A 12516-nucleotide genomic window follows, 5' to 3' on the forward strand; every position below is an offset into this window, starting at 1 on the left:
TTAGTGAGTTTATCTATAATTCCAGAGTGGGGGGTGGTGTTGAATGCCTTGGTAAGCTCTACAGGCTGTGTCAACCACCTTACCCTAGTCTATGTCTTTGGTGACTGCTTCAAAGAAGTCTATCAGGTTTAGGAGACATGATCTGCCTTTTACAAACCTGAACTGGGTGGAGTCTAGAGTTTGGAGTTTACCAATGTCTTTGTTTATAAGTTCCATGATGATACGTTCCATGGCCTTGCAGACCAGGCTTGTCAGGCTAATGGGGTGGTAGTTCCTGGGGTCCATGGTGGCCCCCCTTTGTGGAGTGGAATAACTGTCATTGTGCACCATTCAGTGGGCACAAAGCCTGAGGTGAGGCTATGACTGAACATGGTACTCAGGTGGGATGCCAGTTCGTTCTGTAGTTCATGTAGAATGCAGCCTGGGATGTTGTCAGGTCCCATTGATGCTGTGTTCATGGCTTTGGAGAGTGTGTTTTTTACCTGTGCAGTCGTGATCACAGGAACTTTGCATTCTACCACTATAGAGATGGGCCCTTTACGGGGTGAGAGGGGGTAAAGTTAGCAATGAATCTATCTGCCAGGATGTTGGCAATATCAGTTGGTTCTATATATTTATTGCCATTGTGCTGTAACTCAGAGCAGATCTGAGTGTTGCCATTGAGATTCTTGACATAGCTATAGAATGCTTTGTGGTTGTCTTTAGAATCAGTGGTAATTTTGTTTTCGTAACTGGCTTTGAAGGATTTTTGAGGGATCTCAGCTTCTTACTGAGGCTGACCAGGGAGTTCCTCCAATCAATGGATTTTACTCTTTTTTGCAACAGTTTCTTTCTTCTGTTGTAGAGTTTGTTTATGGCAGGGGACCACCAGATTGGCTTCCTTTATTTGAAGGATAGCATCTTGGTTCTGTTAGGGATAGCATGATCCATGCACTCGTGTAAGGGTGTATAAAGTGCATTTGTGTAGGATTCAGCAGTCATACCTCTTTGCCACTTCTGTCTTAAGAAGCGTGAAGTTGGCTGTGGAGACATTTTTTATGATGGTTTCCCTAATGGGGGTGGGGGCGGGATGTGGATGTCTAGGGTGATTAACTTGTGGTCATATCTGACCAACAAGGAATTGACCTCTGGTGTTGCCCATGTTAGTAATGACCATGTAACACAAAAGCTGAAACTAGACATTTTAAAAAAGTTGTTGTACATAACAGGTGAGAATAATAAGTTCTTATTATAATAGCAACACTTTCCATATTATTTTGAACATGAATGGTCTCACAAGTATATACAAAAAAGAAAGATTAATGAGCTATATTAAGAAATATAAAGTGCAAATAGCTAGAGAAAAGAGGAGTACTTATAGTAATTACTAGAGGAGTTCCCACTGTGATTGAAGAGAAAAAGAGATAATAATGGTATATTTGTAGTAGTATATAACAGCCGGACAGTTTCCAAAGCTTCATGGCACCTTTCACACACCCAAACTGTCAAAAAGACAAGTTTGGGTGCAAAGCTCTTCGGAACTTTCCTGTCAACAGAGACAAAGAGGCTGAACCCTGAAAAGAAAAGTCTAGGAATAACAAAAAATAAATATCCACACCCTGACATAAAAAAGACTCCAAAAAACAAGGGGGATAGAGGGAAGGGCTGGAGGGATGCTGCTACTTCTGCATTGATCATGCAAACATTTACTGCTATGGTAAGTTCAACTTACACAACTGTACTCTGTTCTTCATGTTGATCACTGCTGCAGTAGCCTTAGCTTTATGGGTAGATTACCATAGCTAACTATATTTGGGAGGTGGAAGGAGAGGGATCCAGCAGCCCCTGGAGAATGGTCCTAGCAAAGCATGATCAAGTCCTAGAAAAGGAATCCAGTTTATAGTGCTTTGTAAAAGTATGCACAGAGGACTAAGTAGCAGCTTCTATAATACTTCTAGAATCCAACATTTTCCAAAAAGCCATAGAAGAACCCAAGGTCCAAGTAGAGTGGGCCTTGATCCTGCCAGGAACAAATTTGTCATGGTGAGCATAACAAGTTGGACAACCATTTGGAAGTAGCCTGTTTTAATGTTGGTTGTCCCTTTTTCTTACCTTCACAAGAAATGAACAATTGATCTGATGATCTGAAATATTTAGGTCTGTCAAAATAGTACCTGAGTTATCTATGGACAGCCAAGGTATGGAGTATCCCTTCTACCTCATGTTTAGATTCAGGAATAAAAACAGGGAGAGTTATAGTTTAACTTAAAATAAACAAATATAGATACCACTTTAGGCATAAAAGAAGGATTAGTTCTCAAAGAAATCCTGTCCTAGTGGAAAATGAGGTAGGGCTGACTCACCATAAAAGCTTGCAACTCAGATGCCCTTCTTGCAGAAGTCTGTTTTTGCTGCCTTCATGAAAGATAAAATCATTCTCTCCTAAGAAAATAATTGATATGAGGCAGTCTCTCTAGATTTATAACACTACGATTTCCATCATCTTTGTAAGTCTCCTTTAACACTCAAAGATACACATTGGTTGGATTCATCATCCAAAAGCAGATTTTAAACTGCATTAGGTGTTAGTTGAATGTTATTTTTGTTTGGAGGGTTAAGAAGTCCCCTAGTTCCTCAAGCTGAAATGCACATCATTAATTCAATAAACCATTCTTCAGTAAAAGTGAACAGGGTTACTATGAAAAAGTAATATTTATTGAAAACGTAATTCTGTCCAAACACATTTTTGCCTTCTACAACAGTCAAAACACTAGAGGGATAGTTATAATTTAAGTATATTTAATTGTTAAGAAACATAGGAATGATATATATCTGAGAAATCATACAAACAGTAAAAAAAAGTTATATATTTTAATAAAATTATTATAAAGTTCCTCCATTTATAACTTTTACCTTGAATATCCAAATGTAGAGGCAGACAATTCAGGTGTACATTTATTATATTATAACCTGATCAAATCAGTACTTCTATACAGCCAACAAAAAAGAGAAATTATGGATTAGTTACTAAATTAAATTTTCATAGAGCTACATGTGATTCAGCAAGTCAACATGAATGAATTAATAATACCTCATTAATAAAATGCAATTACAACACCTCATACTAGAAAATTATAAATGTGTGAATGCAAGCCCATCATCTTCTATCATCTAGTATTGAGATGACTATTTCTAAACAAACACGTAATACAGTGCCTGCGTAACAGTAAATATAAAGTATAACAAACATAGTCAAACCTTAAAAATTCTGAGGGGTTAAGGAACAATCAGTTATAAGCTTAGCATATCCAGGTACTAAATTCTTCAAAAATGTTTAATACAACCAACCATCCAGCCTGCCATCCAGCCAATAAAACTGAGTTTTCATAAGACTGTAACTAAACTGAACTGTTCTAGTTGTAATAACTTTTTGTATTGAAATGTTCAGATGATTTTTTGGGGGGATTCAACAGCATCAAATCATCTTCTTTTATTTCACTGAACAGATGGCATTGCAAGTACAGGGAAATTTTAATTGTATAACTGCATCACAAGCATTGATTCCACATTGATAACAGAGTATGTTTGTTAGGCATTACACTCACAAACACATAATACAGAAGAAATTTTAATGTAAGCACAAAGTATCAACACCACTAACTCAGCTTTAAACACTTAAATAATTAGGAAGCAGTCAACAAGCGATAATATATGTCCAGACACCAAATTCAATAAAATAATTAATCCTCAAATTATGTTTCACAGTAATTAGTTGACATTCCTTAGAGTTTCAAATACAAAGACCTACAACTGTGAAACACTGTTAAGTAACCAGATTTTAAAAAAATGCATTAAAAACAGCTACACATTTCTAAGTAAATTACATTTAAACAATGCATTATAAAACAATTATGTGGTCCCCGTTACTCAGTACTTGATGCAAAGACACATCTTTGCATGTGACCAGATTCCATAGGACTGGTTCTCAATGTATGTAAATTACTTACACCAGGGGCCAGATTCCAAAAGACTTACAGAGTAAGCCACTTACACTGAGAGCAAGTCTTTTTGAATCTGAGTGCTCCCAGTGTAAGCCTGCTTTCTAGCAAGGCCTTACACAGTTGTAAGTCACTTACACCAAGAGCTTGCCTTTTGGAATTGGGGCATTGCCTACACTGGAGTGAATCAATTATACTGACAGCATGTGTTCTGAAATTTGGCCCATTGTGTGAGATGCTTGCAACCACTTTCTGCTTCCAAATGCATAAAAGAGGGATGTATATAAAGCTAGGAGACCCAGCAAACCTAGGAAATGCAGTCAACCATCACCTGTAATGAAGAATGAAAGAATTACAAGAAATAAAACTAAAATTTAAAGAAAATGTCTAGAATTATTCCAGCAATCACCTTAGCTTTCCTGATGAAGAACAACCACTTAATTATTGGTCCTAATAACCTTACAAACAACAAGTACTAGTGGAAGACATATATTTAAAGCTAGTGGGACAAGGGGAAACCAGTAAACCACTCCCAACAATGATGAATACAAGAATTACAAGGAATAAAATAAAAATTAAAATCCACTGGCAGGAATCAAAGAAGCAATCATTCAGCTCTCATGAGAAAGGTGAAATACATACCCCTTGGTCAGGATTACCTTAAAAATAGTCACCTCTCACTAGAAAGATATATTTAAAACTAGGGGAGCTGGTAGTCTCAATTATCCAATCAAGCAATACCACTAATGATGAACAAAATAATTACAAGAAATACATTGTCAAATATTTATATATTGGCAGGATAACCTCACAAACAGTGACTGCTTGTGGAAAAGCTGTATTTAGAGCAATGAGAATCAGTCAGTCAGTGTGTCCAATGATAAGTGAAAAAGACATGAAATGTAACTAAAATTAAAACAAAAATCAGTGGAATCTCAACAGCAGTCATCAGGGCTTTCCTAACCAAGGTCAACCACTTAAACCTTAGTCAAGATAACCTTACAAACATCCAACTTCATGGGAGACCGGTACTTAAACCTAGGGGATCTAGGAAACCAATCAACCACTGCTACCAACAATAACTAAAATAATTACTTGAAATAAAATTGAAATAAAAAGGTTAGAAAAACTACAGCAATCACCTTAGCCTTCCTTTCCCAATGTCAAACATCTACATCTTGGTCACCTTACAGCTGCACAATCAGGATCTGTTTTTAAAGCTAGAGGGATAGCAGTCAACCATTGCTACTAATTAAGAATAAAGAAATTATAAGAAATAAAATTAAAATGAAAAATGTTTGGAAATCACCATAGCAGTCATCTTATTTCTCCTCACTAATGGTTCCTTTAAGAACCAAAATCCCGAAGACTAAAAAAGATGATGGCCCCTGTGCTGGCCAGCTCACATCCCTATCAGTGGCTGAGTTTCCATAGAACAAAGGAAGGGGTAGGCCAGTTTACTGTCAGAGGAGGCTGATGATCATAATGATTGTTGCCAACAAACAGAAATAAAATATTTTTATTCAGTCTTCCTTTGCTATTTTCCCTTCCTTAAAGTGCTGCCGCAGCATATGATGGCTTAAGTGTAATGATGTATTTTCCTCATAACTTGCCCAATAAAGACAGAATCTCTCTTAGTACAAAAGAAATACATTTTTATTAACAATATAATCACACAAGTCTACTTTATCCCTTTGTGATGTCACCATTGAATTTGTGTAGGGATGTGACCTTAGACATTATAAAAAGTGTTACTGTGCATGCACCGTAGTGAGACGCATCCCAGTACCAGCCATGTGTTGATGTCACCAAGGGAAAGTTTCAACTGACATCAGCAAATACATGATCTTATGAAGCATTTTGTTAAAAAAAAGAAACAGGCCAGATATATTTTGATTGATAACATTTTGAATAATGGAGGAAAGTGTATCACAGCATTGCAGACACCACTTGGGGGTTAGCAAAATGCTTAAGATGTTTACCTCACAGACACAAGGTACAAAGTTTGACTCTCACCTTTAAAAGGGAAATTGACTAGGCTTAAAGTGTCCCACAAAAGCTACTAGCCAAGTACTTACCTGTAAACATGAACTGGTGGAAAAGCTGAGATCAAAGCTGCATTCAAACACTTTAAGCTAGTCCTTCCAAGTGAGAAACAATACCATGATCTTTCATACTTGTCAATTTTTAGGCTACATTTATTGTGCATCTTAACAGCTCAGCTCACTTACATTACTTAATCATGGGTCATAAGTGATTAAATCATGGGACATAAGCCATACGTTATCAAAATATGCTGTTTAATCTCAGCAAATGTCTCAGCTCTGCTCAGTCTTTTGTATGATTTTTCATGTTTCTTGTTATTATAGCTATGATTACCCACATAACAAACTTTAGGGTGATGTGGAGACAAAATTTGTCCTGCCAGACAGTAGGCACAAAGTAGAGAATGTAACACAGGATTGTGTATCAGCCCATTGTGTCTTACACACACACACACACACACACACACACACACACACACACACACACACACACACACACACACACACACACCTAAAATGTACATCCATTGGCTATATGGATGAGTTCAGTATAGCATATCTTTGGGATATAGAAGGAAACTGTAGCACCTACCATAAAACTACATGGACAAAGTAGTGCTGTGCAGGCTTCGAACAGATGGGATCCCAGCTGAGAACCAAGCTGGCAAACCAAGGATTGTAAGGCAACAGTGCTGACCACTGCCCCATTGTGCTGCCTCTGCCGAACACTGCCCCACTGTGCTGCCTATGCTAACCTTTGCACCATTGTGCTTCCTATGCTAACCAGTGCACCAGTGTTCTGCCTATGCTCATCACTGCACCATTGTGCTGCCTATGCTTACCACCGCACCATTGTGCTTCATTTGCTCAGCACTGCACCATTGTCCTGCCTGTGCTAACCACTGCACTATTGTGATGCCTGTGCTAACCACTGCACCATTGTGCTGCCTATGCTAACCACTGCACCAGTGTGCCACCTATGCTAACCACTGCACCATTGTGCTGCCTGTGGTCACCATTGCACCATTTTGCTTCCTTTGCTCACCACTGCACCATTGTTCTGCTTATGCTAACCAGTGGATCATTGTGCTACCTATGCTAACCACTGCACCAGTGTGCTGCCTATGCTCACTACTGCACCAGTGTGCTGCCTATGCTCACCACTGCACCATTGTGCTGCCTATGTTCACCACTGCACCATTGTGCTGCCTGTGCTCACTACTGCATCATTGTACTGTCAATGCTAACCACTGCACCAGTGTGCTGCTTGTGCTCACCAATACACCATTGTGCTGCCTATACTCACCACTGCTTCATTGTGCAGCCTAGTATACTCTTTCTCAAATATTGCACCATATTTTTTCTTTTTCACACTGGCTGAAACAGCTTACTCCAGTCTTATCTCCTCTACTGTTCAAGTTACTGTTTTCCTCGTGTGAGAAATCAGCGCAAACTCTTCCCTGAATATGTTACACTTCAGCAGCCTTCTCTAGAAACTCCCCAACAATAAAAAAACAGTATATAGTCTTCTGCAAACAGTATACCTATTAGCTGCCCACATTTTTGCAGAATGTCCAATTTTTTGCCTCATATTTTTGGTCTGTTTCTCATAAAATTGTGTTTTTCTGGCAAATCACTGAGAATTGAAAACATAAAATAATGACATACATTTGAGGTTCAGATTTCTTATCCTTTCAAAAAATGCATGTTAACATAAATCATATTATACAAAGAGCAGCATTTAAAATCTGTCCAGATTTTTGTCCTCACGTTATTTTAGGCTTTATCCAGATTTCTTGCTGTAAGAGGTTGAGAAGTATGACTAACAGGCAGAATGCATCTTTGCTTTATCCCCCAAATTTTTGCTTTTACTCTTCATACTATGCATTCTTTTACCATTTGTAAGAGTGAAGGGGTAGCAGGATCAGTTATCTTGTTCTTTTCTTTATGTGGAATCAGCGACATAGCTTGCCATGAATCACTGACTTTTCCTTTGCTTTATTTTAAATTTCCATCACTGTTAAACTGTTGGCATGCATTGGAAATAGAGTGCAGACATTATAATTAAATACATATGGCCATCAAAATGAAGATACATGATTCACAGAGCAAGCAGTAATTGATATATAAGCAAGAAGTGCAATAACATAGCAGGAAGTAATGAAGTTTGGCAGTTAAACACTGAAGCTTTAAGGCCATGATCTCTTAACAATTATTAATCATGAGTAGTGCAGGGTTTGACTCCCTCATTTACCACTGATTTTTCTACAATGTGATTTTTAAGCAATATTTTGGGGTCATACCTGAAAATACCTCATTTTGTCTAGTTGGTTTATCTGATTAACAAATGAATAAAATAGAAATAAAACAAACACATTCTAAGCATTTTCATAATGTTATGCTTAACCAAGTCTGTTTGGGAGACAGCAAACTGTTTCTGTCTCTCTTTTTTCTTGGCAGTCCAAATTTGGGAAAGAACATTGACCATTGGCAGAGATGAGCAGTTTTTGTGTAAAAAACCTGAAGTAGCCAGTAACCACCTTTCATTTCTCTTTGGCAGGGAATTTTAGGGGGTTTCTAAGGCCTCCAAAACATTAGGCATTGGTGGGATTAGCACTGCAGGACCCCCATGAATAAAAAAAAAACACTTTGCATAAGTACATTAAGTTGAAGCAAGCCTGACAATGTGGATCCTCTGTTGTAGTGCCATCACACAAGTGACAGGAAAGGGGTCAAAAAGTGAAAAGGTCCACCATATCAGAATGACTGCAGCCATGAGGACTTGTGAGTCTAAGTTTATATACATTGTGTTAAATGGTATTGAGGGATCCTTAAAAGGTACATCAGTTGATGGATGACTAGGGCAGAAAATGCAGCGCGGGATACATCATGAGTGGGTAGACCTCCCCCCAAAACAATATATTTTCTCACTTACTATTATTACATCAGTTTCTAATATTGCTGTGGTGTAAATTTCATTTCTAAAATGTAACTACTTTCACTCTGTAATCAGTGCATTTATTTTTCACTTTAATGAGAAATGCAAGTTAGTCTGATTCATATTAAGGACTGGTGTGATGGTGACAAACTCTCAACTATACTTCATCAATGTTCAGTAACATATTACAATGGCTGGATATACCACCTAAAAAAACAATACTTTTTCAGTATAATAATTACTTGTTAACAAAGATCTAACTGATACAAAAAAATTAACCAATAATATATGTATATGCATAAGAAAGCCCTTGGGCAATATAAAAGAAAAAAAAAGTAATATTCAAATACTATGAGCAATACTTTACATTAGAGAATTGGCAAACTGTACATCAACTCCCTGACTGGAGAATGAATGTTCTCCAGCAAATACTAATGAACAAGTAATGCCCACTGTCAAATGAGTCCGCCGCTCCATGGCAGCATATCAAGCTGGCCTGGACCTCAGACTGCAAAAAATAATAATAATGGCTGCCATTATTTTATGCTCACTAAGCAGCTGTTCTGCTATTTAGCAAGCATAAAATGTACAACAAAAAAAGGGAGAGACTGTGTGTGTGCATGTGTGCGTGCGTGTGTGTGTGTGTGTGTGTGTGTGTGTGTGTGCGCGTGTGCGTGTGTGTGTGTGAGAGAGAGAAAGTGAGACCGATCTTGTGTGACTGAATGTGTGTATGAAAGCAGAGGAGCCTGTGTGTGTGAGATTGAGAGTGAGACCGATCTTGCGTGAGTGAATGTGTGTATGAAAGCAGAGGAAACTGTGTGTGTGTGTGTGTGTGTGTGTGTGTGTGTGTGTGTGTGTATATGTATGTGAGTGAAAGCAGAAGAGACTGTGTGTGTATGAGAGAGAGAGAGATAGAGAATGGCTCTATGTAAAATTGTTGTGTTTTACTTGCTTATTATTTTTTTAGGCGCTATATTATTTTTTTATATATGCTTGATGTAAAATGCTTCCTCCCAACACCATTAACATATATTACACCAAGTCTGAAACATTAGGCAGAGGAATTATTTTACATTAAAAATATATAAAAAAATAATATTAGTACTTAAAAAATAAATAAGCAAGTAAAACACAACACTTTTACAGACAGCCCATTCTCTAAGCACAGTAATGCCCTCCAGGGTGTGTGTTAATGTGTAATTAATGTCACTCCAGGGGTGTAAAGGCCCTCTGTCTGCAGCATCAGGCCTCATAACACCCCTGGGTGGGCATTAATTACACGTTAATACACACTCTGTCAGGCATTATTGCTTGCATAATAGTATAATAGGACCATCATTGTTTCCATTAATTCTGTATTAGGTATGATATCATTTTTGGAAATGTCTGGCAGATGTGCTAAATAGCAATAAAAAGTCCTTTTTATCCCCTTTTTAAGAGATTTGCACTTCTTTTAATAATAATTTGCAAGGCAAAAGTAGACAAATTCAGTATTTTAACTTGTTGCACAGTGATCATAAAGTTAAAATGTATAAAATTTGACTCAAGACTACTTTACTATTACAGTTACAATTAGACATTTATCTTTCCCGATACAGATTCATAGTTCCAAGGGTACATTTGAACCCCTGCTATTATGATGTGAAGACCTGTGCCCCCACATTCCTGTTACTTCTATGCACTAAACCCAAGATTGTGGCACTGCAGAGTAAAGGAGTACTCCATGTTACTGCAGGATCAGTATTAGTCTTACTGTTCTGGGTATTACAGCTACAATCCTCACACTTTCAACAGAAATTGCTAATTTTGATTGTGAAACTGTTCTTCAACAAAATCTGTATTTTTTTAAGAAATGAAATTCATTTAAGTGCTTCTTGGGGACTGTGCCCTTCCCCCATACAAACTCATATATTATAAAACAACCCCCCAAAAATGTACAAAAAAAAAACACTTTAAGATTTTTGCTGGGGAGGCAAGCCCCCCTGCACCCACTGATGTGAGGAAACCTCCCCCACACCCTCTGAACTTATATATACCAATTCCACAGTCATATCAACTTGAAGAAGGGAGAAAATTCCCCCAAAAAGGCATCACTGTCAACACAACTCACCAACAGTTATTTCCTATGGAGGAACTTCGTTCCTGTATGGGTTGAGATTTGAGCAAATGAGGCTCGAGGATTCACTTTTCATCCACCCAGAGTTAAACAGATGAAAACATTTTCTTGCAGAGGAAACAGACTTTTTGTTTGTTTGTTGCTTTTTTAATGAAACAGTTTTGCAACCAAATATGCACATCCCCCTATTTCATATTCCAATGAGGTAAGGATTACAGGCCATAATGACTGAGGAAGTATGCGTTCAACTTGAAAATGTAGGAAAGTAATTATTTTTCTTTCTTAACAATGGTAAACTATGAACGTACAGAATGTGTTGTTGTTGCATGCTGTAATTATATCACTGCTACAATAGAAATAATTCATTGATTAAACACACAGATTATCTACCTTCACAGGATGACAATACCTCCTGGAAAAGAGATGCTAAAAATAATGCTGACCAAAATAAAGGATTTCCACCAAAAGTTTCTGCAGGATTACTCCTGATACCAGTCAGTGAAACCAGATGTAATGGAAGGCAGATGCAGCCTGGAAAATCCTATGATATTATATGAAGAGACTTTATTTAAAGCCACACCATACTTCCTAACGTTTGCAGGGAACCCTCCCTTATTGGAAGTAATCAGTGTATAACATGATGACGTTGGATGAATGCAGCATGGAGAAATGTAATGACTTATTAAATAAAATCAGATGGGATTATTTATGTGCATGGGCTGCTGTTTTGTATCAAAGCAGGGAAAATACAAATACTGAACACGTCAGTATTCACCAGATTTCATACATAGTGTTACTGGCATATTATCACTTTTGTTTTATGTGAATTATGGTGTTTTTGTGTTCTTCTTTCAAATAAATCACTCAATTTGCAAAGTACGGACAATAAATAATAATAGCTTATGTACAAACTATGGTCATCAGTTTATCTAAGTTCAATTTTTTTTTTGAGACAAGGAGACACACATAATTTTCAAATACACATAGCATATGTACAGTATATTAATCCTTTTAATGCTGTTTTATTTAATGCTCAGAGCACTGCACAACTAGTAAGCATTTCTGAATGTATTGAAAACCTACTGCTGCTAAAGAAAACTGGTTAGCATAATTATTTTGTTTAATTTATCCAGATGTGTTTTGGTTTCCTCCGTTGTTTAATAAAACTGCTGAAAATCTGAAGTATTTGCCATACCAAGCAGTGTCGAGCATTGACAAGTTTTAATGCTTCATTGATAAAGTGTTCAAAATAAATTTAATTTTGTCAATCATTCAGCCATTAATGATGTTAACAAAGATCATTGTACACAGTCTTAAGGAAATTAAAAACATACAGTTGAAGTGAACCCACGAAGTCCAAGAAAAAAAAACACCGTGCTCAATAATTTTTCATTAGAAAATACAGGATTTTAAAAAGTACAAACTATATTCTGAATAAGT

General features: G+C 37.2%; 2 protein-coding genes across 17 annotated transcripts in view; one reads left to right on the forward strand and one right to left on the reverse strand.

Moving 5' to 3' along the window:
• The window catches only part of LOC122798488 (alanine aminotransferase 2-like), a 1719357-nt gene extending 1707013 nt beyond the window's left edge, over positions 1 to 12344 (forward strand). For 6 of the 7 annotated variants that reach the window (XM_044067464.1, XM_044067468.1, XM_044067465.1 and 3 more), the window contains one exon: positions 11475 to 12344. In XM_044067464.1, the coding sequence (XP_043923399.1) occupies positions 11475 to 11565 (91 nt within the window). In that variant the 3' untranslated portion in view covers positions 11566 to 12344. Of the gene's footprint in view, positions 1 to 11457 lie in introns of all 7 variants that reach the window. The other variant, XM_044067469.1, reaches the window with a different exon arrangement.
• Positions 1 to 12516, reverse strand: part of FAM83H (family with sequence similarity 83 member H) — a 1342513-nt gene that overhangs the window by 17761 nt on the left and 1312236 nt on the right. The gene's annotated exons all lie outside the window — the stretch shown is intronic.

Source organism: Protopterus annectens, chromosome 3.part1 (genome assembly GCF_019279795.1).
Source record: "Protopterus annectens isolate FY-2018-M chromosome 3.part1, PAN1.0, whole genome shotgun sequence".
NCBI classification, from domain to species: domain Eukaryota; kingdom Metazoa; phylum Chordata; order Ceratodontiformes; family Protopteridae; genus Protopterus; species Protopterus annectens.